At 46.5% G+C, this 25381-nt stretch overlaps 1 protein-coding gene across 6 annotated transcripts in view; it reads left to right on the forward strand.

Annotated features, from left to right (window-relative positions):
* The window catches only part of FLNB (filamin B), a 137090-nt gene that overhangs the window by 89501 nt on the left and 22208 nt on the right, over nucleotides 1-25381 (forward strand). The window contains exons 20-35 of one of the 6 annotated variants that reach the window (XM_087431224.1): nucleotides 754-1016; nucleotides 2491-3088; nucleotides 3771-3944; nucleotides 4768-4930; nucleotides 5810-5970; nucleotides 9651-9818; nucleotides 10793-10885; nucleotides 11663-11786; nucleotides 13254-13410; nucleotides 14407-14596; nucleotides 16401-16648; nucleotides 19552-19623; nucleotides 20348-20450; nucleotides 21132-21272; nucleotides 23842-23970; nucleotides 24930-25103. In XM_087431224.1, the coding sequence (XP_087287350.1) occupies nucleotides 754-1016; nucleotides 2491-3088; nucleotides 3771-3944; nucleotides 4768-4930; nucleotides 5810-5970; nucleotides 9651-9818; nucleotides 10793-10885; nucleotides 11663-11786; nucleotides 13254-13410; nucleotides 14407-14596; nucleotides 16401-16648; nucleotides 19552-19623; nucleotides 20348-20450; nucleotides 21132-21272; nucleotides 23842-23970; nucleotides 24930-25103 (2958 nt within the window). The remainder of the gene's footprint in view (nucleotides 1-753; nucleotides 1017-2490; nucleotides 3089-3770; nucleotides 3945-4767; nucleotides 4931-5809; nucleotides 5971-9650; nucleotides 9819-10792; nucleotides 10886-11662; nucleotides 11787-13253; nucleotides 13411-14406; nucleotides 14597-16400; nucleotides 16649-19551; nucleotides 19624-20347; nucleotides 20451-21131; nucleotides 21273-23841; nucleotides 23971-24929; nucleotides 25104-25381) is intronic. The other 5 variants (XM_087431225.1, XM_087431226.1, XM_004419856.3 and 2 more) reach the window with 5 other exon arrangements.

Here is a 25381-nt window from a genome sequence, read left to right on the forward strand (position 1 = left end):
TTGTTTTGGTTCAAAGTCCTTTCCCTGTTTTTGTCAAATATAACACGTGGGTTCTCTGCAGCCCAGCTTTGCAAAGATCTTTCAAATATCAGCATGGTACAGAGAGTCGGTTCTCAGGACTTGCTTCAGTGCCCCTGCCTTGGCCAGCTCTGTGACTTTTGCCTTCTTGGCTATAGGATTAAATTTGCTGCCAAGGATGAGTAAATAAAACATTGGCTTATGAGAATGTTTTAATATAAGGTTAATACCAAAAGTAAGTAAAGGCAAGAAGATAGTATCAGATTATACCTTACTGGTCAGCAAAGCAGATTGTGGGGTCAAGTAAATTTAGGTTTGAGTCCCAGCTTTGTGATCTGCTGTATATGTAACCCTGGACAAGTCACTTAACCTCTCTGAGCCTCGGTTTCCCCATCTGTTAAAGCCGTTGGTTACTGATAAATACCCCATAGGGTTGTGGTGACAAAGGAGATGATCTGCTGTACTCATGCCTGGTGTATTAAAGGCATTCAGTAAATGGTAGCTATCATTATCATTATCATCACTAATTAATAGTTGTTCCTGTACTGGTTGTTATTGAGGCCAAAATGCTGATTATTCCTACTCAGTATAGCTTCTGTCCTCTGTATCATCTGTTGCTTGTTGTAGAGGCTGAGGTAACTCCTTATGTCCAAGGAACCATCATTTTTCTTCTCTTAGTCATTATTGCTGCTGAAAAGTGTCAGCCCATCACTTTGGGTCATTTCCCTTTTCCAGGAGTCGAAGTTGGGAAAGATCAGGAGTTCGCCATTGACACCAAGGGGGCAGGAGGCCAGGGGAAGCTGGATGTGACGATCCTGAGCCCCTCGAGGAAGGTCTTGCCATGTCTGCTGGCGCCCGTGGCAGGCCGGGAGAGCAGCACTGCCAAGTTCATCCCTCGGGAGGAGGGGCTTTACGCCATAGATGTGACCTACGATGGACACCCTGTGCCTGGGAGCCCCTATGCAGTGGAGGCCTCGCTGCCACCTGATCCCACCAAGGTCAGCCTGTTGTTTTTGTTCCAGAACTTGTGTCGTGTTGTCAAATATAGCACCCTAGTCCTTCTCTGATTCTGCCTGGTAAAGACCTTTAGAAAATTGTTTTGTGGTGAAAGTCAGTTCTCAATGGCCGATAATTCTCTCTCCTACAATCCAGCATGAAGCCTCCCCTCAGCAGCCAGGTCCCACCCCTGCTCCTCCTCTCGCTCTCTGGCTGTGAGGCTTTGATGAGGGACTGCCCATCCCTGAGTTCTCTTCCTTCATTTGTTAGCCTAATAACAGTATCACTTCAAAATGAGCCTGTAGTGACTGTGGAGGCCTCAATGTCAAAATACATTACTCTCATTATCATTTCTTCCTAGTAGCCCTGAATCAAGGGTTTTAGAGTATTTTGGTGGTCTGAATGGTATGAATCCTATGAAACTGTCTTATTTGTTGAATCAGAGATGAAAGCCTTATCCCCTCCCTCGTTTAAAAACAGTTTAGTTTTTTTTGTTTTTTTATTAGACTTTATTTTTTACAGCATTTTTAGGTTCATAGTAAAATTGAGAAGAAGGCACTGAGATTTCCCACATACCCCCTTCCCCACACATTTATAGCCTCCCCATTCTCACCATCCCCCAGGCCCAGAGTGGTCCATTTGTTATAACTGATGAACCTACATGGACATCATTGTCACCCACAGTCCCTAGTGTGCATTAGGGTTCACTCTTGGTGTTGCACATTCTATGGGTATGGGTTTGGACAAATGTATCATGACAGGGATCAACCATTGCAGTTTAGTTTTGTATTGTGTGGAATTTGTTGAGGGAGGTGTAGCAGCCAAAGCAACAGTGAGGTCCATAAATCCATCTATGAGCGCTTAACCCAGGAAACCTGAGTGTCTTTGCTACTGGACGTTAGGTCTCCAACTCTAGTCCTGTGGTTCAGAAGAGTCAGGCATGGCAGGAGAGAGGAAAGTTGTGCCCTGTGCTTCAGAGGGCCATGCCTCTCTGCTGTAGCTTTCACTGTTTTTTGTGTGTGTGTGAGGAAGCTCAGCCCTCAGCTAACATCCTGTGCCAATCCTCCTCTTTTTTTTTTTTTTTTTTTTGCTGAGGAAGACTGGCCCTGGGCTAACATCCGTGCCCATCTTCCTCCACTTTATGTGGGACGCCACCATAGCACGGCTTGACAAACGGTGCGTCGGTGCACGCCCGGGACCTGAACCTGGGCCGCCAGCAGTGGAGGTGCACACTTAACTGCTACGCTGATGGGCCAGCCCACTTTCAGTGTTGATTGAGTTTACAGGCATCTCCCTTTCTTAGCCATTTGCAGTGTCGACCACATTGTGGCTCTAACTCAGTGGTGTGTGTGAGAAGGACCACTTAATTGAGTTGCAGTTCAGTGCTGACTGTAGGCTTGGGTGTTGAAAGCAGTGCTGACTGAGCAGTGATACCAGCATCAGGCAGAGTTTGACTTATATGCTTTGTTCAAATAGGTGAAGGCCCATGGTCCTGGCCTTGAAGGTGGTCTCGTGGGCAAGCCCGCCGAGTTCACCATCGACACCAAAGGAGCTGGAACTGGAGGTTTGGGCCTAACTGTGGAAGGTCCATGCGAGGCCAAAATTGAATGCTCCGACAATGGCGACGGGACCTGCTCTGTCTCGTACCTCCCCACGAAACCCGGGGAATATTTCGTCAACATTCTCTTCGAGGAAGTCCACATCCCTGGTTCTCCCTTCAAAGCCGACATTGAAATGCCGTTCGACCCCTCTAAAGTCGTGGCCTCGGGACCAGGTCTCCAGCACGGGAAAGTGGGTGAGGCCGGGCTGCTTAGCGTTGACTGTTCGGAAGCGGGGCCCGGGACCCTGGGCCTGGAAGCCGTCTCGGACTCAGGAGCAAAAGCCGAAGTCTGTATTGAGAACAACAAAGACGGCACCTACGCGGTGACCTACGTGCCCCTGACCGCCGGCATGTACACGCTGACCATGAAGTATGGCGGTGAGCTCGTGCCGCACTTCCCCGCCAGGGTCAAGGTGGAGCCCGCTGTGGACACCAGCAGGGTCAAAGTCTTTGGGCCAGGAATAGAAGGAAAAGGTGGGTTTCATTAAAAAGAGGGGGGCTGCAAAAGTAACATGGGACTTCGGGATCACCAGAAACTCAGAGTCAGAGCTGCAAATTCAAATGCCTGCAGGAGCCGGGCTAGGGATAAGAAAACACTCACCTGTGGCCTCTGCATCAGGGAGTGGTGGGGAGGGGACCAGCGCGATGGGTGAGCACGTGGTGTTTGTGCCGCCTGACCCTCACTTTATGTTTCTCCATGGGGAATGGGGCCAAGCACTGTCAGCAGATTTTCCCGTTTTTCTGGCAAAGCCAGAAATCTTGATTTTTATGCAGAAACTCAACATATTTCATTTTTGGCACTTACTTGAAAAGGTTTAATTAAAATGTGGTGCCAGCTAATCCTACAGTTGCTGCAGAGCCGATCTGTCTTTTCCCTTTAACTTGTCTAGATCCCCACCTTTGTCCCAAAAAGTGTGTAAGTGGTTGTGTTGTCACAGGAGCTTCTAGAGGCTACCCTGGAAGGAGCTTCTTTTGCGGGGTTGGGGGTGGGGGGTGATTATTAATATTCTTGATTTTGAAAGTGAGAGAGACCAGTTGTCTGCTGTCATTGACAACCGGTTGTCAATGTGCTCTAAAGTGCCGAGAACCTTGGCTCTTGGGTTGCTCCTAGGTCCGAGGTGTTGATGACATTCTTATCTGTGTGATTGCTCTGCAGATGTGTTTCGTGAAGCTACCACTGACTTCATGATTGACTCACGGCCCTTGACGCAGGTGGGGGGCGACCACATCAAGGCCCACATTGCCAACCCCTCAGGGGCCTCCACTGAGTGCTCCATCACGGACAATACTGATGGGACCTACCAGGTGGAGTACACACCCTTTGAGAAAGGTGAGTTGACTTCTCCTTGGACAAGACCTCATTCAGAGCTGTGCTGGGCCATTTCCTCCTGGTGATTGGTGCTGACTCTTGCCCCGTGTGCTTTGCCTGTCTCAGCAGAGGCACGTGCAAAGTGACGGGGAAATGTGGAAACCTGCCTCCCCATCAGAGGCACCTGCCTGCTCTGTGCCTGCCGTGCTGGCCCTGTTGTGTGACAGTTGGGCCAGGTTTAGCCTCAGCCTCATCTGAGCAGGTTATGAGGTGATGTCATGGCATGTTGCCCATTTGTACAATTTTTTTTTTTACATAATTTCTTTCCTGAATATTAGAAATTATAAAAATATTTTACAAATCATAAAAGCATAAAGAAAAAAATAAAAGCACCATATATCCTCATCACCTGGATATATGATCCCTGTAAATATTCTGGTATCAGTATTTTCAATGTCTTTTTGTAGATGCATGTCTATTCTATTTCATGGGTTTCCCTTTGTCTTTTGGGTAATGACTGGGTGGAGTTTTCCCAGGTTAGGCTACTGTGTTTAATATGACTGGCTTGAATATAGACTTAGTAATATTTGCTTGAGGGAGAGGCCTTGTGTGGGTGGGTGGATGGAGTTATATGACCGTGGAGTGAACAGAAAGCATAAATAAAAAGCTTATATTTTTAAAAAATCAGATCATGCCAACATTACTGTTTCTTTAACCTACTCCTTTCAAATAACATGGTATAGCAAATAGACGTGAATGCTAGATAAAATCCCGGAGTAGAGTGTCGTTTCCCACAGATAGGTTGCTCCTGTGCTATTATGTTTCTGCTTGTTGTTTTGAATAGGCCTCCATGTAGTGGAAGTGACATACGATGACGTGCCCATCCCAAATAGTCCCTTCAAAGTGGCTGTAACTGAAGGCTGCCAGCCATCTCGGGTTCAAGCCCAAGGACCCGGATTGAAAGAGGCTTTTACCAACAAACCCAATGTCTTCACCGTGGTTACCAGGTAAGCAAGGCCCTTGGATCTGAATGTTGACTCTCGAAAAGGAGTAGCCCTAGATAGTTTACCTGCTTTAAAGAAGTTTTGTGGGGCCGGCCCGGTGGCGCAAGTGGTTAAGTGCACACGTTCCACTGTGGCGGCCCGGGGTTCGCCGGTTCGGATCCCGGGTGTGCACCGACGCACCGCTTGTTAAGCCATGCTGTGGCGGCGTCCCATATAAAGTGGAGGAAGATGGGCATGGATGTTAGCCCAGGGCCAGTCTTCCTCAGCAAAAAAAGAGGAGGATTGGCATTGGATGTTAGCTCAGGGCTGGTCCTCCTCACAAAAAAAAAAAAAAAGAAGAAGTTTTGTGGGTGTATCCTACATAAGTGTCATGGTCTTCCAACTTTTGAGAGGCATTTTTTTTTCATGATATGTGGCACATTTTCTTCTGTAGAGACTCATGGTACAGAGAAAGACCAAGTATTCTTTAAAAGTACCAGAAGTACTTGATAATAGTCATAAAACTACTCAGCAAACTAAGATAAGATGGAAGCTCCTTAACTTGGTAATGCAGAAATATATAGCCAATCTCATGTTTAAGTGACATATTGGAAGTATTCCTATTAAAATTGTTCACAAGTCACATACCTGAATTGTACTTGCAGTCATAGCCAATGCAATTAGATAAGAAAACAAATGAAGGATAAGCATTGGAAAGGAGGGGTCAAAGCTGTTTTTATTTATATTATACTGTTGAGAAGTTCCCTGTGCGAGAAATGTCACAGTAGTTGAGTTGGGTTGGCCAAATGGGATAGTTTAGAGAGGGATTTTAAATAATTTTGGCAATAAGCTGACTAGCATGAACCACTAGTGTGACTTCACTTTCTTTTCCACACTTTCCAGAGGGGCAGGAATTGGTGGGCTTGGCATAACTGTCGAGGGACCATCGGAGTCAAAGATAAACTGCAGAGACAACAAAGATGGCAGCTGCAGTGCTGAGTACATCCCCTTTGCTCCAGGGGATTACGACGTTAATATTACATATGGAGGAGCCCACATCCCTGGTAAGCTACCCTCAGAAAGGAACCCAAAGAATAATTGGTTTGGCATGAAAGCAGGTTTGATTTTGCTTATCTCTCTGAGTAGGAAAGACAGTCTGATATTTGCAGTAGCTGCAAAGGGAGAATTTTCCTTAGGCTGCATCTCTAAGAATATCTCAACTCCCAGTAGGAACAGTAGCATGGCAAAAAGCGTTGGCTTAGAGTTTTGACTGGAAATGGTTGTTCACGTGTTGGAGGACCTTGTTCTTAATTTAAGGGAAAGCTGATTCTTTACAAAGTTGAAAATCTCCACTTTGTTTTGTGGTTGGTTCTTATTCACCATATACATGTGTCTCATTTTTTGTTTTCCGTTGATAGTCCTGGTAGCTGATAAAGACACACAAACTCAAATTCTTACTTATTAATTTCTTTTGTATTTAATGATGTGGTATATATACTTACTGTAAAACAGAGTTTGTCATCCTCAGTGCTATTGACATTTTGGGTGGGATAATTCATTGTTGTGGGGGGCTGTTCTGTGCATTCTAGGATATTTAGTAGTACCTCTTTCCCCATTTTGTGACAACCAAAAATGTCTCCAGATATTGCCAAGTGTCCACTAGGGAACAAAATCACCCCTAGTTGAGAACTACTGCTATAAATTATTCAAACAATAAAGAAATATATGACTTAAGTAATGAAGGGCCCTCCAACTTTCATGCTCCAGGGAGAGGAATCTCCATAGGTTCTAGTTCTGTTTATTTAATGAAATGATTGCCACCCAGCACCCATCTAGACCAGGAGATGGGCGTGTGGTATGGTGTGGACACAGGTCCAAGGACTGTAGGGCTGTTCTTGAGTCAGCTTATGCCTTGGCTCAGGTGTGGGAGAAAGAGGGCAGAGCCTCACCCCAAGACCCCCGGAGCAGGAGGGGCCTCGGGTTGGCAGTGTTGTTCTTGCCCTGAAGGCCATAAGCCAGAGTGAGACTGACAGGGGAAGGGACAGGCTGAGGGGCCTACTTGGCGGATTTCTGGATTGACTCCCAGGAAGCTGGAGTGTCCACTGACCAAATGCTTTTCTGATTCTGTCCGCTTTTTCCCCTTATTATGTGCAAATGGGCATACACTCACACTCACTCACTCTCTCACATTGATCAGAAAGCACTGATAATTCACCTCAATTCTACTCAGATGTTCATTTAAGCCTTAATTTTATGAAGGCTTAGAGTTTCTTTTAGAAACTTAAAGTGATAAGTTTTTCCTCAAACTTGTCCTTACAGCTCATTCAATATAGATTTTTAAATTCATATAATCTCTAGTCAAGGGGAATTCAGCCACGGACAAGACAGTCAAAGCTCCTGCCCTCCAGGAACTTCCTGTCTAGCGTTTATATGACGAAAACTCATAATAATTGTTACAAAGAAAGAGAACAGGGCTCAGGGAAAGAATACAGAGTCGTAGGTATCTTTTGGAGTTTTGCAACTCTGCAGTTTGTGGGATGGGAGAGTAGAGAACAGAGAATGAGTGGAAGGCTGTTGTCAGGAGATACGACATGGTGGCTCCAACCAGGCAGGTGACAGAGCCTGGAGATGAGCGTGTCCTGGTTATGGAGCCACCAATACTGTTTTGACTTTATTGGGAAAGTCTGGTGGATGCCATTGGCTTTGGAATTCCTCTTGCAGAAGGGGGTGAGAGTTTGGGCCACTGTGGCTGACCCCTGAGCTTGAAGCAAATGGCCATCTTTGAGCATAACAACAGAAAGAGACCCATTTGGGGTTGTCCCATCAGATGTAGATGGTACCTTTTTATGTTTCAGACTCTCTGTTGCCTCCCAGAGCCAAATGCCAGCTTCTCCCAGATCCCAGACCTTTTCCACGCAGTCATTTAGTAAAGTGTTGGCTGGTTGTCTCAGTGTCAGGCTCATAGCTAAGGTAACTTGTGAGGTGCTGCTGTGAAACATTCAGCAACTTGCTAGCTTTTAATTTGCTTTCATGGGAATTCTCGTCGGTTAAATATTAGCCCAGTGTTTCCTGGCCTGGATGAAACCCATAGTGGGGTTATTTTTAACAAGGTACCCTGTCTTACCAGCAATGGCATATTGGTTTCCTCTGGTGGGCCAGCTGTGGTTGGTTGGTGGTGGCTGCTTAGACCACTGGATTGACTGGGATAAGTGCATCAGGGAGAAGGGCCGCTGTGATTGATTGATGATGTCTGCCTGAGGCACAGAACAGGGGAATGGCAGGTAATGCTTGGTATCTGCCATCTTGGACCTAGATTTATCTTGTTGGTTCTTGGCTACCCTCATGCTAAATTCAGACGACTTCCAGTGGAGGCTCTGACTTGGAGGTTGGCCTCAGGTAGTCCGTTGCCATCACCTGTTGACATTGAAATCCTCAACTATCCGTCTGTAACATAAAGCTCCCTTTTGTTTCAGTAAACCCCAGCCTAGAGGGTGATGTCTGTCTTTGCCAGGGTCAGCCATTTATTTCTTTTAGCTGAAAAATTTGATGCCATTGAAACCCAGCTGTTGTTAAAAAGCCAGGGCCTCTGTTCTTTGTGGGTCTTTGTTATTTACTACCACTAATTCTACAAAGTATAAATTTTCTGGGATGCAAACCAGAGAGACCTGAGTTTGCATGGCAGTTAGACGTCATTAACTTGGCCAGCCTTCTTGGGGAGCACAAGGATCCTGCGCACATAAGAGGTGCATGTCACCCCTTGGTGATGGACTTGGCAGCCTGAGGCATGGTGCCGGGGACACTGGGGCTCCTGTTTGTGGCTCACCTCTGGGGAGGTTTTACTGGTCTCCCTTGGTAGGGGAATCCCATGAGGTTCCCTGGCCCTTGTTTCTCTGTTTAGTACTTCTCTGTTTAGTACTTCTTTACTACTTGCAAATCCTGATCTCCCTGGATTTTCTCCATTTCATAGTCTTTAAAATTGATATCCAGAAAGAGTCAGAGGTCCCCAGTGTCACCTGTGGGGTCAGCCATGCAGGAGGACCACAGCTGACATTCAAGGAGAAGGCAAGGCTTCATCCAATGGCCAGGGAACCAAGAAGGCCATTTGTGGTGGGAAGATGCCCGCTATTTTGCAGGGAGTGGATTCCAGGGGGCCTCAGGAGCTATTTGTGGCTGAGGATGTTGGATGTGGGCTGCAAGGCCTGCCCCCCTCTGCAGTCCTTTCCACTCCTTCTTTCTACCACTCAGCGTCTTCCTTCAGTTCCTTCAACAGCCTGTCTTCTCGCTCACTTCCGGGCCTTTGCATGTGCTGATCCCCCTGCTTGAAACCCCTCTCCATCTGCTTCCCTAGGCGATATCTGCTCACTCTCATTGTCTCAGCTTAGATGTTACTGGAAAGCTTCCTCTGGTCTCCTGAAGACCAGATTCATTGCCTTCTAGGTGCCCCACCAGCACCTTGTACATGCTCCCAATATGTGTTATATACAATATTATAGTGACTCACTTGCCTGGTCCTTCCGCATCGTGGGTTGCTGGAGGGCTGTTAACCACTCTGGGCCCAGCACCTGGTGTGATAACTGCATGTAGTGAATGCACATGGGTGCACACACAGCAAGGCAGGTGGAGCTACCTGAGGCTCGTATAATTGAGGGCGCAGGTGGAGTAAGGGTGCAAATCTGGGTGCACACAAGGCGGGTCTCCAGTCACTAGTTGAGCTGTGCTCAGGATCTCATGACCTCTTTTCCAGGCAGCCCCTTCAGGGTTCCTGTGAAGGATGTTGTGGACCCCAGCAAGGTCAAGATTGCCGGCCCTGGGCTGGGCTCGGGCGTCCGAGCCCGCATCTTGCAGTCCTTCACAGTGGACAGCAGCAAGGCCGGCCTGGCCCCATTGGAAGTGAGGGTCATGGGCCCACGAGGTGAGTATACATCCTGCCTTCCTGCTGACGTTTCGCGTGCCCTGGGTAGGGGCAGCTGGGACTCTGAGCAGACACTTTGCTTTTGAGTTTGGTTATGAACTTAAAATTAGATTTCTTAAATTACTTTATTGCTCCATATTCTAGCAAAACAGTAGAAGTTCCTGCTTAAAGAGTAGTTAGGTCTGTTATTTCTCTATTGGTCTGTCTTTTCCCCCATTTAATAATATGGCTCTAAATGTGTTTTTAAAATTTCATGTTTGTTAAGTAGTGCGATGAAGCAAGTAGTATTTGGGCTATCACATATAGCATTGTTGCAACTGCTTCATTACGTGTTTCAGCGTTTGTGAGGTGGCTGGGGTTGGTCTGGATTGGGGTGGGTGGTGGGTTCAGAAGTGATAACTCTCTTCAAGATGCCTTGGTGCTCACGTGGAACATACCCAAAATTTCTTGAAATGACAGCTACTCGGCCCATGTGGCACATGGCTTTGTCATTGTCCCAACTCCCTGGAAAAAGAGGGTCTCTTGGGGAATTTTATTGACAATTTGGCCTGCCCTGTTGGGGTTTGGGAAGGCTAGCAGGCCGTTTTGGGAGAAAGCCCTCAAATGCATTGAAATTTACCATTTTCGGTAGGCGATTGCATTTCCTCTTCTAGCATTTAAAATGTGCCATTCTCTGCCTAATTTCTTAAATTATCTGGATTTTTCCCCGGTGATGTGTTCTTGGCTTCACAGAAGTGGTAAATGGGGGCTTCCTTCTTTGAAGAGGAACTTTCTCCTTAATGGGGTTCAGCAGGAAGTTATGTCCTTTGAAGCTCAAAGCAGAAGTGGTTTGGGGGAAATGAGGTCATGGGGCTGGAAGCTGATTCTCCAGATACTGAGCTTCAAGATGTGTGTGTGTTGGGAGGGAGGCCTTTACTTAGATATCTACCTCTATTATTATGGATGACTCTAAAGTAACAGCCTTTTAATTTTAGCTCATGAGATGGATTCCCAGTCATGGCACAGCCCCTTGAAAGCCATTTCAGAGTTCTTTAAAGGTGACCCGAAGGGTGACTTTATGGAGACAGGTTGGCATTTTTCTATTGGCTGCTGCTCTAATTTATGTAACCTGACTGCCTCTTGCTGTCCTCACCCCTGAAATTGCCTTGTACCTGCCTCATCTGCTCTGATGAACCTACCCTGCAGTTGACTGATCCTTGATGCTCACGTTTGGAACTGGAATCTGGAATCCACCAACCTGATGCATGCCTTGATTATGTTTTAACATAGTCTCTAACCATCGCCTGCAGGCATCACATTGAGGGTCCCCTCACCCCATGAGATTGGCACCCTCACCTGCCCTGCATCTACACCCAGCTTGCTGGTGCCATAGTGTTCTTTGCTCAAAGTGGCTACAAGTCTTGACTGGCCAGCCCATTGGTTAATTTTTGCTATTCGGAGTTCCGGACTCTTTGGCCCTTTCTCAGCTGTAGAGTAAAATTGCCACATCCCAAGCATGCCTAACCAGCTTGAAAGGATATAGCATGTCTGCAGCATGCATCTTCACCATACACCCTTCAACAACAAGTACGGGCAGTCTCCTTAATTATACTCTAGGGCTGACTGAGTGTACTTCAGCCAACAAAGAGCTAAAGGTGTCTTTTGGGGTCATTTCTGCAACCATGAATTGGGGATCCTGTCTCCTGTGATTTCTCAGGCCTCTGATTATGGCCTGTTTGCTTTTATGTTACTCATCAGTGGAAGCCAATAGGTCTCAGGCATGAAAGTGATCCTGTTTCAAACAACCTGGGGTGGAGTGAAGGGGAGGCCAGGCAGTTTCTCAGATCTCTCATCTCTGTTCTCAGGCCTGGTGGAGCCAGTGAACGTAGTGGACAACGGAGATGGCACACATACAGTAACCTATACCCCATCCCAGGAGGGGCCTTACTTGGTCTCAGTTAAATATGCTGATGAAGAGATCCCTCGTAGGTAAGCTCCTGTGAAGGGGATCCACACCAACCTCAAGCCCACTCCTCTGCAGGATTGTCCAGCACTGCTCTTGTGGCCCACTCATCCATTCATTTATCCATCTATCCATCCGTCCGTCCACCCGTCCATTTACCCTTCTACCCGTCCATTCATCCATCCATCCACCCACCCATCCATTTACCCTTCTACCCATCCGTCCACCCACCCACCCATGCGTCCACCCACCCACGCATCCATCTACACCACCGCCCGCCATCCATCCATCCATCTGATCGGCAAGTATCACCAAGAACCTGCGTGCTCTGCACAGGTGTTACAACACACTAGCTTGATGTTTGTGGTTCCTGCTCTCTTGGTGTGTCCCCCTCCTTTGTTCCTTTCAGCCATCTTTAATTTAAAGATGAGCTGAAATTAAGGAATTGGGAATCTTTGAGGAAACAAGGAATGCATTAGTTCATCAAAGTCTTCTTTCTGGCAACCCTGCAAGTAGTTTTATGATTAGGGCAAAGGCTTTTACTTCTTTATTTGAGGATTTGGTTGACAATAGCATTCCCAGAAGGTGTTGGATAAAAACTTGTTCCTCATTCATATTAATACAAAAAATGTTGCGTAAGCTCTTCACCTCTCAGAATAGCCTCCAAAAGTTTTTTATCATACCGCTTAAGATGAAAAAGTTTCACCCATACACATTTTACATAGAGATATGTAAAAATATACATAAAAATATACACATTTTACATAGAGATATATACATATAGTTCTAGCTATGTAGAAAGATAATTTATAAATTACATTTATGTACTACTTTACTAATAGGTAATTTACCATCTAAAGCATACTAAAAATAGAAAATAAGAGGATAAGATAAAATATTAAAACTGAAGTTCCAGGGGCCGGCCCCGTGGCGTAGCGGTTAAGTGCGCGCACTTGGCTGCTAGCTGCTGGCGGCCTGGGTTTGGATCCTGGGCACACACCGACACACCGCTTGTCAGGCCATGCTGTGGCGGCATCCCACATAAAGTGGAGGAAGATGGGCATGGATGTTCGCTCAGGGCCAGTCTTCCTCGGCAAAAAGAGGAGGACTGGCATGGATGTTAGCTCAGGGCTGATCTTCCTCACAAAAAAACAAAACAAAACAAAACAAAAACTGAAGTTCCAATATTCTCTTTCCATTTTGGTGACCGTTGTCTTAGCATAACAAAAGTGGATTAAATGTGTTTACCCAATGTTTCCCAAACTAATTTAGGAATTAGTTTGTATCCCATGGAATATACTCAGGGAAAGTCTGTTTGTTGTATGATGGATACATGGTTGTAAATTTCTGCTGGACTTAAGGCAGTTTGACTAAACTCACTGTCTTATTTGCTATAGAACCCCCCCTTTCCAATCCCAGTCTCTGTGGAAGAGATGTCAGATGTAGTTGGGTTGACATGTATCCATACTGACCGGGGATGTGTGTGTGTCAAGTCCCTTTAAGGTCAAGGTCCTTCCCACATACGATGCCAGCAAAGTGACCGCCAGTGGCCCTGGCCTCAGTTCCTATGGTGTGCCTGCCAGTCTGCCTGTGGAGTTTGCAATTGATGCCAGAGATGCCGGGGAAGGCCTGCTTGCTGTTCAGATAACGGTAACTTTCAGTTCTTTTCTGGGGTCAAACTTCATTAATAAAACCTAACTTCCTGGCTAGGGATAAGAACAAGATTTTAATAACCAGTTTCTGACCTGATGCAAATGTTTGTCAGATTTTCCCAGCAGAGAGTCAGTAATTGTGCAGGAAAACAAACAAGCCCGCCTGAGAGGTCTGAGGGTATAGCTCCAAGTACCACGTTTTGGTGAATCTCATGTATTTTGCTGTCTATTACATCTATTCCTATGTTTTTATTTTAAAATGTTTTAAATTACTCGTTGGCTTGGTTAGGATAAGTTCTCTGTGTATCACCTGGGAGGTGCTGTGTGGCTCGTCAAGGAAACAGGCTCCATCTCTCTGCTCCTCTTTCGTAGCTTGTGGCTTCTGTCCTTAACAGTCTCCTCATGGACCGCAAGGCTGCTGGTGCTCTGGCCATCTGATCCACATGGCAAGCCAGAAGGAGGAAGAAATGCGGAAGGGAAAAACGGCCTTCCAACTCAATCAGCTCTCTTAAGCAGCTCTATCAGAAGTCCATCATAAGACTTCCACTCTCTTGTCATTTGCCAGTAGTTTGTTACAAGTCATGTGGCCATACCTAGTGGCAAAGGATAGTAGGAAGTAGAGTCTTGTATTCTGGGAGCAGTGCACCTAGCTAGGAATTAGGGTCCTGTTACTAAAGAAAGATGGAAGAGTGAATGTGGAGGTGTGTAAGCAGGAGCCTCTGCCCCCTGCCTCCCTACATTTCAGTGGATTTGGAGCTAAAACACTATTTGTTCATTTTAGTAGAAAAGTTACTAAAAATTGAGCATGTCCATCATGGTGTTAAAGGGATCTGTGACCTTCTCCTCTCCCTACCAAAAAATTATATTAAGCCAGTAACTTTGTCTCCCCGCACTAGAGGCACTAATTAATGAGCAAAATATGTCAAGGTTTTCCATGAATGGTTTCTACATCTTGCTGACAAGATCCTAAATAGCATTTCTCTGTGATCCACAGGACCAAGAGGGAAAACCCAAAAGAGCCAATGTCCACGACAATAAAGATGGAACATACGCTGTCACCTACATCCCCGATAAGACTGGACGCTATATGATTGGGGTCACCTATGGGGGTGATGACATCCCATTATCTCCTTACCGTATTCGGGCCACACAGACAGGCGATGCCAGCAAGTGCCTGGCCACAGGTGAGTGCAGGTCAAGATCGGGAGTATGGGCTTTGGAGTCAGAAAGCCAGGGTCTAGCCCTTCTCTGCCACTTACTAGCTGTGTGATCAGGGCAAGATGCTCAACCATTCTGAGCTTCAGACAGACTTAGATTGAAGATCTTTTTTGAGAACAATTTAAATTTAAGAAGCTCTTCTTAAGGATCACAGACTGTATCACAGGGTTATTGCAAAGATTAGATGAGGTCAGGCATGAAAAATGCTTAGCACAACGTCAGGCACGTGAAGCTATTGTTATTTTGCTTTTGAAGTGGGTGCATTTGTTAAGATCTCAACTGTGATGGTGGCTCCCGTGAAAAGCTGCAAATTTATGCCTTTCATGAGTAGATGGTTTAGTTATTCAAGAGCATTTCAGGCCAGCATTATAGAAAAACATTAGAGGATCTTGGTTTTTCCTCAACACTTCAGACTTATGTCTAAGTCTCCGGAATTCTCCAGGAATATTTGAGCATCATAGCTCCTTCCATTTCTAAGGCTATTGGAGTTTTGTGGGCCATTCTAAGAATGGCTCTTGCAACTCTGATGCTGCTTCAAGCAGATTTCAAAACATGAATCCCCATCTCTGAAATGAAACAGGTTTGCTTCTCTTTAAATAAAATTAAAGATAGGTACACCTGGATGTGTTCTATTTCTCTCATATCTCATCTTGTTCTGAATGGAGAAAATCTTTTGGCATTTAGGGCAAGCTTGTAAATTGCTCACCTTGGCCCTTTTTGGCTCCTTTACTGAAAAGATTGAGAAAATTTGAAACACTGGCCAGTCTGCCACCTTCTAGGTCTACGCTGTGCCGGGGAACTGGATTGTCTTTGCTAACTTGAGGGCGTGTTAATATTGGGTGTGGACTTCCTCTTTGCTTTCCATGCCCTGTTCCCTCCCTTGGCTCAGGCATAATATTCTGCTCAGCCTGGGGGCTCCTATAGGCCACACCTCTTGATCTGTCATTCAAGGCCTTCCACAGACTGGCTCCAGTCTTCCCTTCTACCTCTCACTGTATGAAGAACATGTTCTTATCACTCTCTGTTGCTTCTATACACTTGGCATATTTTTGCTAATGTGCTTTTAGTTCATATTTTTCTGCACTCCCTGATGTTGTGTGGATCTTGTGTAAAGGGATGCCACAAGTCAGAGAGAGAGAGACTGGTCACTGTTTGAGGACAGAGGTTGTAGTTTCCCCAAGCCCATCCTTCAGAATTCAGAAATTTCCCCTTTTCTCAGAAAGCTGTCTGTCAGTGTGGCAATTCTGGGATATAAACTCTTAGAGCTTTTACAGAGGTGTGCTGCGGGACCCTTCTCTGGAGAATGATTGATTATTTTTTCTGTAACTTGGTACCCCGTCAGTGTTTTGAGTTGAGCTGTCGTTCTTGGTGCCTGACCTGCATCCCTCTGCCCTGTTAGATTATGAGCATCTTGAGAGCAAGGACTGTGTTTTGTCACCTTTGTGTGTACCTGGCACTTAAGAAAACACCCAATACATGTCTCTTGATGCAAGTTGACCTTCATCCCCATACCTTGAAAGCTGGCAAGCCAGGTCTAACATTTGGTTCACACACAGAGCTTGAGATACTCCTTCTTTAGTAAGTGATGGATGGAATCCCTTGAGCAGCACCTTCCCCAGGTGATCTCTGGGACTCCCTCTGTGTGGTGGCAGTTGAAGGTGTAACGTTTACAGACATAGACAACACAAATATGTGTGATTTGTTCTTGGGCCTGCAAGGCAATTGTCCATGGCTAGAGCTTCCATTCTCTTCTCCTAAACTTTTCTCCAGGTCCTGGAATCGCCTCCACTGTGAAAACCGGCGAGGAAGTGGGCTTCGTGGTTGATGCCAAGACCGCCGGGAAGGGGAAAGTGACCTGCACGGTTCTGACCCCCGATGGCACTGAGGCTGAGGCTGATGTCATCGAGAATGAGGATGGTACCTATGACATTTTCTACACAGCCGCCAAGCCAGGCACCTATGTAATCTACGTGCGCTTTGGTGGCGTCGATATTCCCAACAGCCCCTTCACTGTCATGGTAAGGAAAATTCCTTCTCTAGAGCATGCTGTTATTAGCAGAAACAATAACAGCTGCCATTTGTCAAGCCCTGGCTAGGACATCCCCTTCCACTTTCTTTTCTTTAAAAAATTTTCTTAGGCGCTCATGACCTTGTCGAGTCCTAGTATAAGCTCTAGAAACCCCTTTGGCTCTAAGAGTATTTAGCGACTCATATTGGCCACCAGAGTATCCATCATGCTAAGGGTACTTTGGCAATGTCCTGGCCTAAGCCCAGTTCAGAAAGAAGACACTTTGACAAAAGATGTTTATAAGTAAAACATGACATTTTTTTTTTACTCTGCTGGTTCTTCCTTCCTGCTCCCCCACCTCCATGGCCATTCTCCGTGGCTGGAGGAGAGAGGCTCCTGGTGCTGTTTGTCTGGAGACTGGACTCTGATATCCCAGGACTCCAAGTACTGTCAGTTGTGTTTTGGCAAGATTAATACTTTGCATATGAGGGGGAAATAGCTTGTCTTTTGAAGCTAAGAACATCTGGAATAAAAGGAGACCGTTATACAGAGCTCTGGGCCAGAGAATGACTTGAGTCTTTAATTTTCAATCTGAGTAACTTTTAGATCTTCTTCTGATTATTAAGTTTCTTCAACCAGGAAAGGAGTTAGAGACCTTAGGAGTGTTCCCTCATTTAACCCTCAGAACAAGCATCTTACAAATGGGATATAGCAGCTGGGATCAGACTCAAGTCCGCTGAGCCCAGAGTGCCTGCCCTGGACAGCCACCGAGTGCCATGCCATCCACCTCACCCAGTGTCCTTTGATGGCATGGGCAGCAGTCATGCTTGACCACAAAGTTCATAGGCCTCAGTGATCTGGCCCCGTGTACAACCTATAAAGCCCCTTCTAATGATTTCACTTTATACAGCTATGGAAAAGGGCAAGAAGACTCCATTCCAAACGGAAGCCTAAGTCTGTCTTCCAAACAGTCTGTAATCTGTTGTAGCTTTTTTCCCTTTCCTTAGATGTTTGTTTATCTGTAAACATCGTACCAGAGGTCTGGAGGCTCTTTTACGTCTCAAGGATGTAAACACCTGTCAACTTTTGACAGTGTTCATTTGGGATTATTTTTCTTCTTCAGGATAAAAAGAAATGCAGCTAGAAAGGTTATGTCCTTATTTACAGAAAGGGTCTCAGTTGTAGTTTTAAGAATCTATTTTTAGCCAATAGCAGGTTTTATCTGGTTGGTTAGAATTGGGTGGGATGGAAGTGCTGCCCCTGGGCAGAGGTCGTAGCCCTGCGGGTGCCATGAGCTGGGGTAAGAGACCATGTTAGAGGGGTTTGAGCAAGAAAATCAATGTGAAAATATTGAGGACCTTTTAGCAGATGAGTTAGAGAACTGAAATGGGGGCTGTCAAACTCATTAGGAATAGATGTCCCCTGGCCCTGGAATGCACGGAAAGCAAGGATTCTTTGTGTAGATGCACTGCTCCCAACCACTGCTGATGGCAGAAAGGGAGGATCAGCCACAGTACCTGGTTGGGTCTTTAGTTTCCTGTTCGAAGCTTTCTCCAGCCTTAGCTAGATGGACTGACTTTGTGTTCTTTGGCTTCTTGTGGGTAGATTCCCTGCCTCCTGCTTCAGGCTTGGGGCCAAAAGGACATGAACAGACAGTCTGCCCTCACAGCAAATGTCTCAAGGACACCCGGCAGGCTGGTTCAGTTAAATTCATCACACAGACATGTACATGAAGTCACGGGTCTAGCAGCTTATCTGCTCGTCACTGTTGAGAAGTCCTGGATCAAAGGCCATAGTGTAGCCATTGAAAGATCCTCCTCCTAGCTGATGTGTCCCTGCATAGCCCCAATCTGAGAGGGCCCTAGAAGTGATAGGGCTGTTCTAAATGTTGAAGCTCACAAAGTGGCCTTTGTTAAGTGAAGCCCCCTTTCTGCAGATGCCAAAAAGGAGTAAACATGGTCAGGGGAAAGCCTTCTGATTCTTGTTGTTTATTATCAGGTCGGTTGGATCAGGAACATGAAGTCTATGATTTTTTAAAAATGAATTTATACAGACTTTGAGGGGGCCGGCCCCGTGGCTTAGCGGTTAAGTGCATGCACTCTGCTACTGGCAGCCCGGGTTTGGATCCCAGGCACGCACCGATGCACTGCTTGTCGGGCCATGCTGAGGCCGCATCCCACGTACAGCAACTAGAAGGATGTACAACTATGACATACAACTATCTACTGGGGCTTTGGGGAGAAAAAGGGAAAAAAAAGGAGGAGGATTGGCAATGGATGTTAGCTCAACGGCCGGTCTTCTTCAGCAAAAAAGAGGAGGATTGGCATGGATGTTAGCTCAGGGCTGATTTTGTGAGGAAGATCACAAAATCTAGTGTTGAGTTTTCCCAGCTTGCACAACAAACATGTCAGTTTTGTGCGTGAGATCACACCATACACATTGCTTTGCAACTTGCTTCCTTCAACATGCCATAGATACCCTTCCATATTATTTCATCAGACTTGACCACTTCTTCAGAATGGCTGCACAGTGTTTCACTGTACACACTTACATAATTGACTGAACCGACTCCCTTACGGATGGACGTTTAGGTTGCTTCAGGTTTTCACAACTACAAACAGCTCTAGTAAAACCCCTTGCACACATCACTTACTTATGGACTTTCCTGCTAGTATTTCTATAGGCCTGCTTTCTAGAAGTGGGGTCATGGGTTCAAAGGGCGTGTGCATTTGACATTTGAAGAGAGGACACCAGCTTGCTCTCCACAAGGGTAGGAAGAATGTAGAGTGAGTGGCTCCCTGCTGTACAGGATGGAGCCGATGGGGAGGAGGCAGCCCTCAGGTTATAGAATCTACTGAGTAGCGATGTGTCTCCAATGCGATTCCCAACTAATCTCCATTTGCCACTGACCAGGCCACGGATGGGGAAGTCACAGCCGTGGAGGAGGCACCGGTAAATGCATGTCCCCCTGGATTCAGGCCCTGGGTACACTTTTGTTGTTTTTTACGCCCTTTTTGCATTTCTGTGTTTACTCAGCCTTCATTTCAGAAAAGCTGCAGCCTGCTTCTGGGGATCGCTTAAGCCCTCTGGGTGTCCTGGTCATTGGTTTGTCCCCCACTGATCAGTCCATCACAATGATCCTCGCTTTCTCTGTAATGAGACCCACCCATGTCATCGTACACGCTCCACGAATTGCCAGCCGTCATGTCTGTGATCACGCTCGGCGCAGTTTGTCTCCATGTTTAAAGAGAAAGATGGACCGCTGTCTTCAGCCCTCCTGCTGACTCTCAAAGCCGCCACTTGCATATTCGGTTTCTGTTCAGGGCGAAAGCCATCCGCTGCTAATTTCTGCCACTTAAAACGCACCTTCTTTTCCAGGCCACAAGCAACTAAACCTTTCCCGGTGGAGCCTCTTGGGACTCATAGACATTGCTGTCTCTCACTTTTCCACTTTCCCATGGGCGCTGCTGGGAATTTTTCAAGCAAACTCCCTAGTGATTTTTAGCAATTGGTCAGCATGACTTCTCTGATCCCTCAGGTCTACTCTGGGCCTGGGGCCAGTTAGACAGAGCCCGTCCTGCATGGGCGGCCACATCCCCAAATCCCGGCTGCAGTGACTTGCAGAATTCCCAGTTGCTCTGCCCGTGTAGCTTCACTAGCCCACAGTGTTGTCCACTTTACCCCAGTGACCGCTGCTTCCTGTTTTTAGGTAACCGAAGAGGCCTATGTCCCGGTGAGTGACATGAACGGCCTGGGGTTTAAGCCTTTCGACTTGGTCATTCCGTTTGCGGTCCGGAAAGGAGAAATCACTGGTAAGCATTGTTGTGAAAGCCGTTCTCACTTGCTCACACTAGCTGTCCAGAACAGTGCCCAGGAGGTGGTTCCACCTATCCCCCGGCCGGGGGTCCTGAACCCGGAATCCCTGGTTCTTGGCCCTACAGATTGCAGAATGTTCTGTGTATACACATGTTTCTCTGAAGAGGTGGTTCATTTATGACTTGCATTACATCCTGGAGAGGGCCTGGGATTCTCTCCAGGTTAAGAACTGCTGTGTTTAGACACATCTCAACTATCAGCTTCCTGTTCCCCCTTTTTTCCTGCTGCTTTTCCAGATATGGATTGACACTGAGGTGTACTATACAAGGGTTACTTTTTCTCTCAGCTGCCTTTTAATGCCTGCTTTCTCTTTGAGTTGACACTCTACTGATCCTACTGGTCTTGTGGTCTTCCCTAGTGCTGTTTGAGCTTCTAATTTGTCAGTTGTAGAAAATTCTTTACTTATGAGTTGCCTGCCGCGTTTAGGGAAAGCAGAAGGGAAGAAAATACACGCAAATAAATCTCTGTTTCCTGTTGTGAGACTTGGGTGTTTTAGGCAGCAGCAAGTGTTCTTGGATCTGAAAGGCTTTATTTTGAAGGCTGCCCGTGAGTTTGTGCTCAGCTTCTCTGGGGAGGTCACTGGTGGCTCATTGGCCTGTCTCCCTCTGCTCCAACAGGAGAGGTCCACATGCCTTCCGGGAAGACAGCCACTCCCGAGATTGTGGACAACAAGGATGGCACGGTCACCGTGAGATATGCCCCCACTGAGGTCGGGCTCCACGAGATGCACATCAAATACATGGGCAGCCACATCCCTGGTGAGTCGGGCTCTGCGCCTTGGCTGGCACACCCTGCAGGACTCCACGACTCAGGGACCTGACCATCTGGAAGGTTTGCAGACCTTCAGTCAGCTGCTGTAGGGAAACAGTTCTTGGTGGCAGGTTTAGGAAGGCGGTGTTGGCATCCCTATGAAACCAAAGAGCCTATGACCCCAGTGGATCCAGCTAATTTTGAGAAGGGACGATGCAGCTAAGCATCCTGGGTCATAGTGCAGGCCCTTGGGTCTGTGATTGTTTGTCTTTATCACCACACCGAGTGTGGCCAGAGGGTAAGCTTTGAGAAAAATGTGCAGCATATCGAGGGACTTTCCAGCCTGGCCTACGTGGTGTGGCGCTTTGGGGCGGGAGAGTGTGTGAGAATGAAGGCAAGCTGGCTTATTGTCACACTGCCCTTGACAAGGAAAGCCAGCTCAAGTTTCATGTCCATCAACCAGCACAGTGTTATTCTTGTTCTTTTTTTATTGTTTAAATAGTTCTTTATTTTTTAATTTAGTATTTTGAGTAGGCAACATATCCACATAGTTTAAAAATGATGTAGAGAAAGATTTCTTTCCCACCCATAACCCCCATCTGCCCTCTCCTTGAACCTGACTGTTGTTAATTTTTTATGTTGGATTTCAGAATATTTTTAAGACTCTACAAACAAATGGGAATACAGATTTTAATCCCTCCTCCTTTTTTACATAAATAGTAGCATACTCTACACATTATTCTGTCCTTGCCCTTTTCATCTGATATATCCAGGAGAGCCTTGTACATCCAAATAATAGAGCGTGTTCATGGTGTCCCACCATTTGGATGAACCGTTACGTGTGTAACTATTTCCCCCATGGGAGGACGTTTAGGTTCTTCCCTACCTTTTGCCATCACTAGTCGTGCTGCAGTGAATAGCTGTATATCCATCATCTCACACTTGTGAAGGTGTGTCTGTGAGATTTAGTTCCCAGAGGAGGAATTGCTGGGCACAAATACAGGCATCTGTCATTTTGACAGATCTTACCAATTGCCCTTCCTTGGGGCTCTTCCAATTCATACACCCGCCAGCAGTGTAGGAGACACCCACCTTTCCGCGAATTTGCCAGTGGAATAGGCTACCAAATTTGGGGGTCTTTGCCAAACTGATAGCTGAAAAAATGGTGTCTCATCGTTGCTTTATTTGTATTTCTCTCATGAATGAGATTGAATAACTTTCTATGTGTTTAAGTACTGTTTGTATTTCTTTTTCCATGAACTGAACGTTTGTATCCTTGGCTCGGTTTTTCTATTTGGTTATTGGCCTTTGTCATATTGGTTTCTAAGAGCAATTTAAATATTGGAGAGATTAGCCCTTTGTGATAGGAGTTGCAAATATTTCTCCCAGTTTGATGTTTGCTTTAGTTTATCTGTATATATGCACATAGTATTTGGTTAAAGCAAAAATGTATTACCTGCTTCTGTTTAAATATTCTAAAGATACAGATGTAGAGAAAGTAAAAAAGCCCTTTCTCCCATTTCCCTTCTGTTTCCTCTGCTGGTTTTCAGATGTTTCTCTCTGTACCTACAAACATGCATACAATTTTGTTCTGTTTTGTTATTTCTGTTTGTTTTTTGATGAGGAAGATTAGCCCTGAGCTAACATCTGGTGCCAATCTTCCTCTTTTTGCTGAGGAAGATTGTCCCTGAGCTAACATCTGTGCCCATCTTCCTTTATTTTATATGTGGGACGCCTGCCGCAGCATAGCTTGATATGCGGTGCGTAGGTCGGTGCCCAGATCCGAACCCACGAACCCTGGGCCGCCCAAGCAGAGCACGTGAACTTAACCACTATGCCACCAGCGGCCCCTGTTCTGTTTTGTTTTTAAAGGAATGGGATAATGGTATTAATATTATAGAGCAACTTGCCTTTTTCTCTTTTTAATGGGACACGTTATGGACAATATCTCCAGTTAGTATACACAGGTCTCTCTATACACAGGTCTCTGTCATTGTTTTTAATGGCCCACAATAGACCAATGTTGACTTAACCAGCCCCCTATTGTTGGATGCTGGGGTCTTTTCCTAATTTGCATCTGACCACCATGGAAATGGCAGTGGAAATGGAAACATTTGCTTGGGGCTGGGAGGTGGGCATGGGTAGGGAAGACCACGGGGTTGGGGAGGGGGATGGATTCCTAGGGGGGGACTCAGGGCCTTTTGAGAGGCAAATCAAGGCAAATGGCCTTCCCAAAAGACCTTTCCAGCTGTGTTCTCTCTAGTAGTGGGTCATTGCTCCACAGGGTCAGCTGTTTCCTCCTTATTTGTCGGGTTGAACTGGATTCCCCTGCTTTAGTCTCCCTTGAGTCTGGAGCAGCCTCGGGATTGTTTTTCTTGTGCAGTGATTGAGGGAGCGATAGTGAGTAGACCCCCTTGGGTGTCCTAGGATGGTGAGCTCCACCAGAGTCTCCTTTTGCCTTCCACTTCTCCACAGGGGGCGCCACGCCTGCCTGCTGTTAGGTGAATGTTAAGACACCGGTTGTGCGCGCGAGGTATGCATTCTCCCCAATTTTGTTTTTGTTCTTTGCAAACCCAGAGAGCCCGCTCCAGTTCTATGTGAACTACCCCAACAGTGGGAGCGTTTCTGCATATGGTCCAGGCCTGGTTTACGGAGTGGCCAACAAAACTGCCACCTTCACCATCGTCACCGAGGATGCAGGAGAAGGTACTGTGTGGTTTATGTGGTTATATGCTTCCAGCCTTCCATTGGGAGAGTTCAGTGGACACGATTCCAGGGTAGCTTTTAAAAATAAGACTGTTAATGGTAGTATTTGTCTTATCTCTTCTCTCATATAAATCTCTTATGTAGAGCTGCTCTGTCTTCTACCCAAAACAAATTTTTTGATGTCTTTTGTGTTCTGATTGAAATCAGATTCATGCTATGAAAGTTTTATGTGACTTGCCTGAAATTTAAGTGTGTTTTGGTAGATGACTTTTTTGTGCTTTTGCACATGTACATATATCTATAGGACCACATGAGTCATTTAATGGCCCATTCTAGATAAAGCTCTGTGCCCGTGCCACTGTCTTCACAGAGGTTTCTATATTTGTGGTGCTAATGGGATTTCCAGGATGGCACCCAGCGCCGACCAGCAGTGACAGTCTGTGTGACTCTCCTGTACTTGTGACTGGTGTGCAGGGCTCCGTCCCATTCTTGTCCCGCGCATCCGGAGGAGTAGAGGGAACTTCAGATGGTGTAGCGTCTTGCCACTGGGCACTTTCACCATGTAAATTGCTTTGTTGTGACCCACGCCCCTTGCCCGCAGCGCACGTGACATATGTCAGTCTGATGTTCCCGGCATCAGGCTACCCTGGATGAGTTGTTACTCCTGTTGAAACAAGGAAACAGGGCCGGCCCCGTGGCTTAGCGGTTAAGTGCTCGCGCTCCGCTGCTGGCGGCCCGGGTTCGGATCCCGGGCGAGCACCGACGCACCACTTCTCCGGCCATGCTGAGGCCGCGTCCCACATACAGCAACTGGAATGGATGTGCAGCTACGACATACAACTATCTACTGGGGCTTTGGGGGAAAAATAAATAAATAAAATCTTTAAAAAAAAAAAAAAAAAAAAAGAAACAAGGAAACACTGTCCCTGATGGCCCTCCCTCCCTGCTCCTGTTCATAGGTGGCCTGGACTTGGCGATTGAGGGGCCCTCAAAGGCTGAAATCAGCTGCATTGACAACAAAGATGGGACGTGTACAGTGACCTACCTGCCCACCCTTCCAGGCGACTACAGCATTCTGGTCAAATACAATGACAAGCACATCCCTGGTAGCCCCTTCACAGCCAAGATCACAGGTACGGTTGCCTGGCTTGTTGGGGGCTTCCCGGTGGGAAGTGTGGCTGTCCCAACAGCCACTCTCCCTCTCAGAGCAGGGCAGTAGGCTAGGCGTCTGTTTGATTTAGGTTTCACAGAGACTCTTTGAGGAGGAACCGGGGCTGCAGGGCCAACTGGACAGGCTAAATTCCTCCCTTAGCTGGTAATCCAGAGAAAAGCAAGCATACCATTTGGAGGGCACTTATTTTATGCCAGTCTGACTCCAGCTTATAAATAGCAGGCCCTCAGATAGAGGCAT

This window comes from Ceratotherium simum, chromosome 5, assembly GCF_057802395.1.
Source record: "Ceratotherium simum simum isolate JZ-2026a chromosome 5, ASM5780239v1, whole genome shotgun sequence".
Lineage (NCBI taxonomy): Eukaryota > Metazoa > Chordata > Mammalia > Perissodactyla > Rhinocerotidae > Ceratotherium > Ceratotherium simum.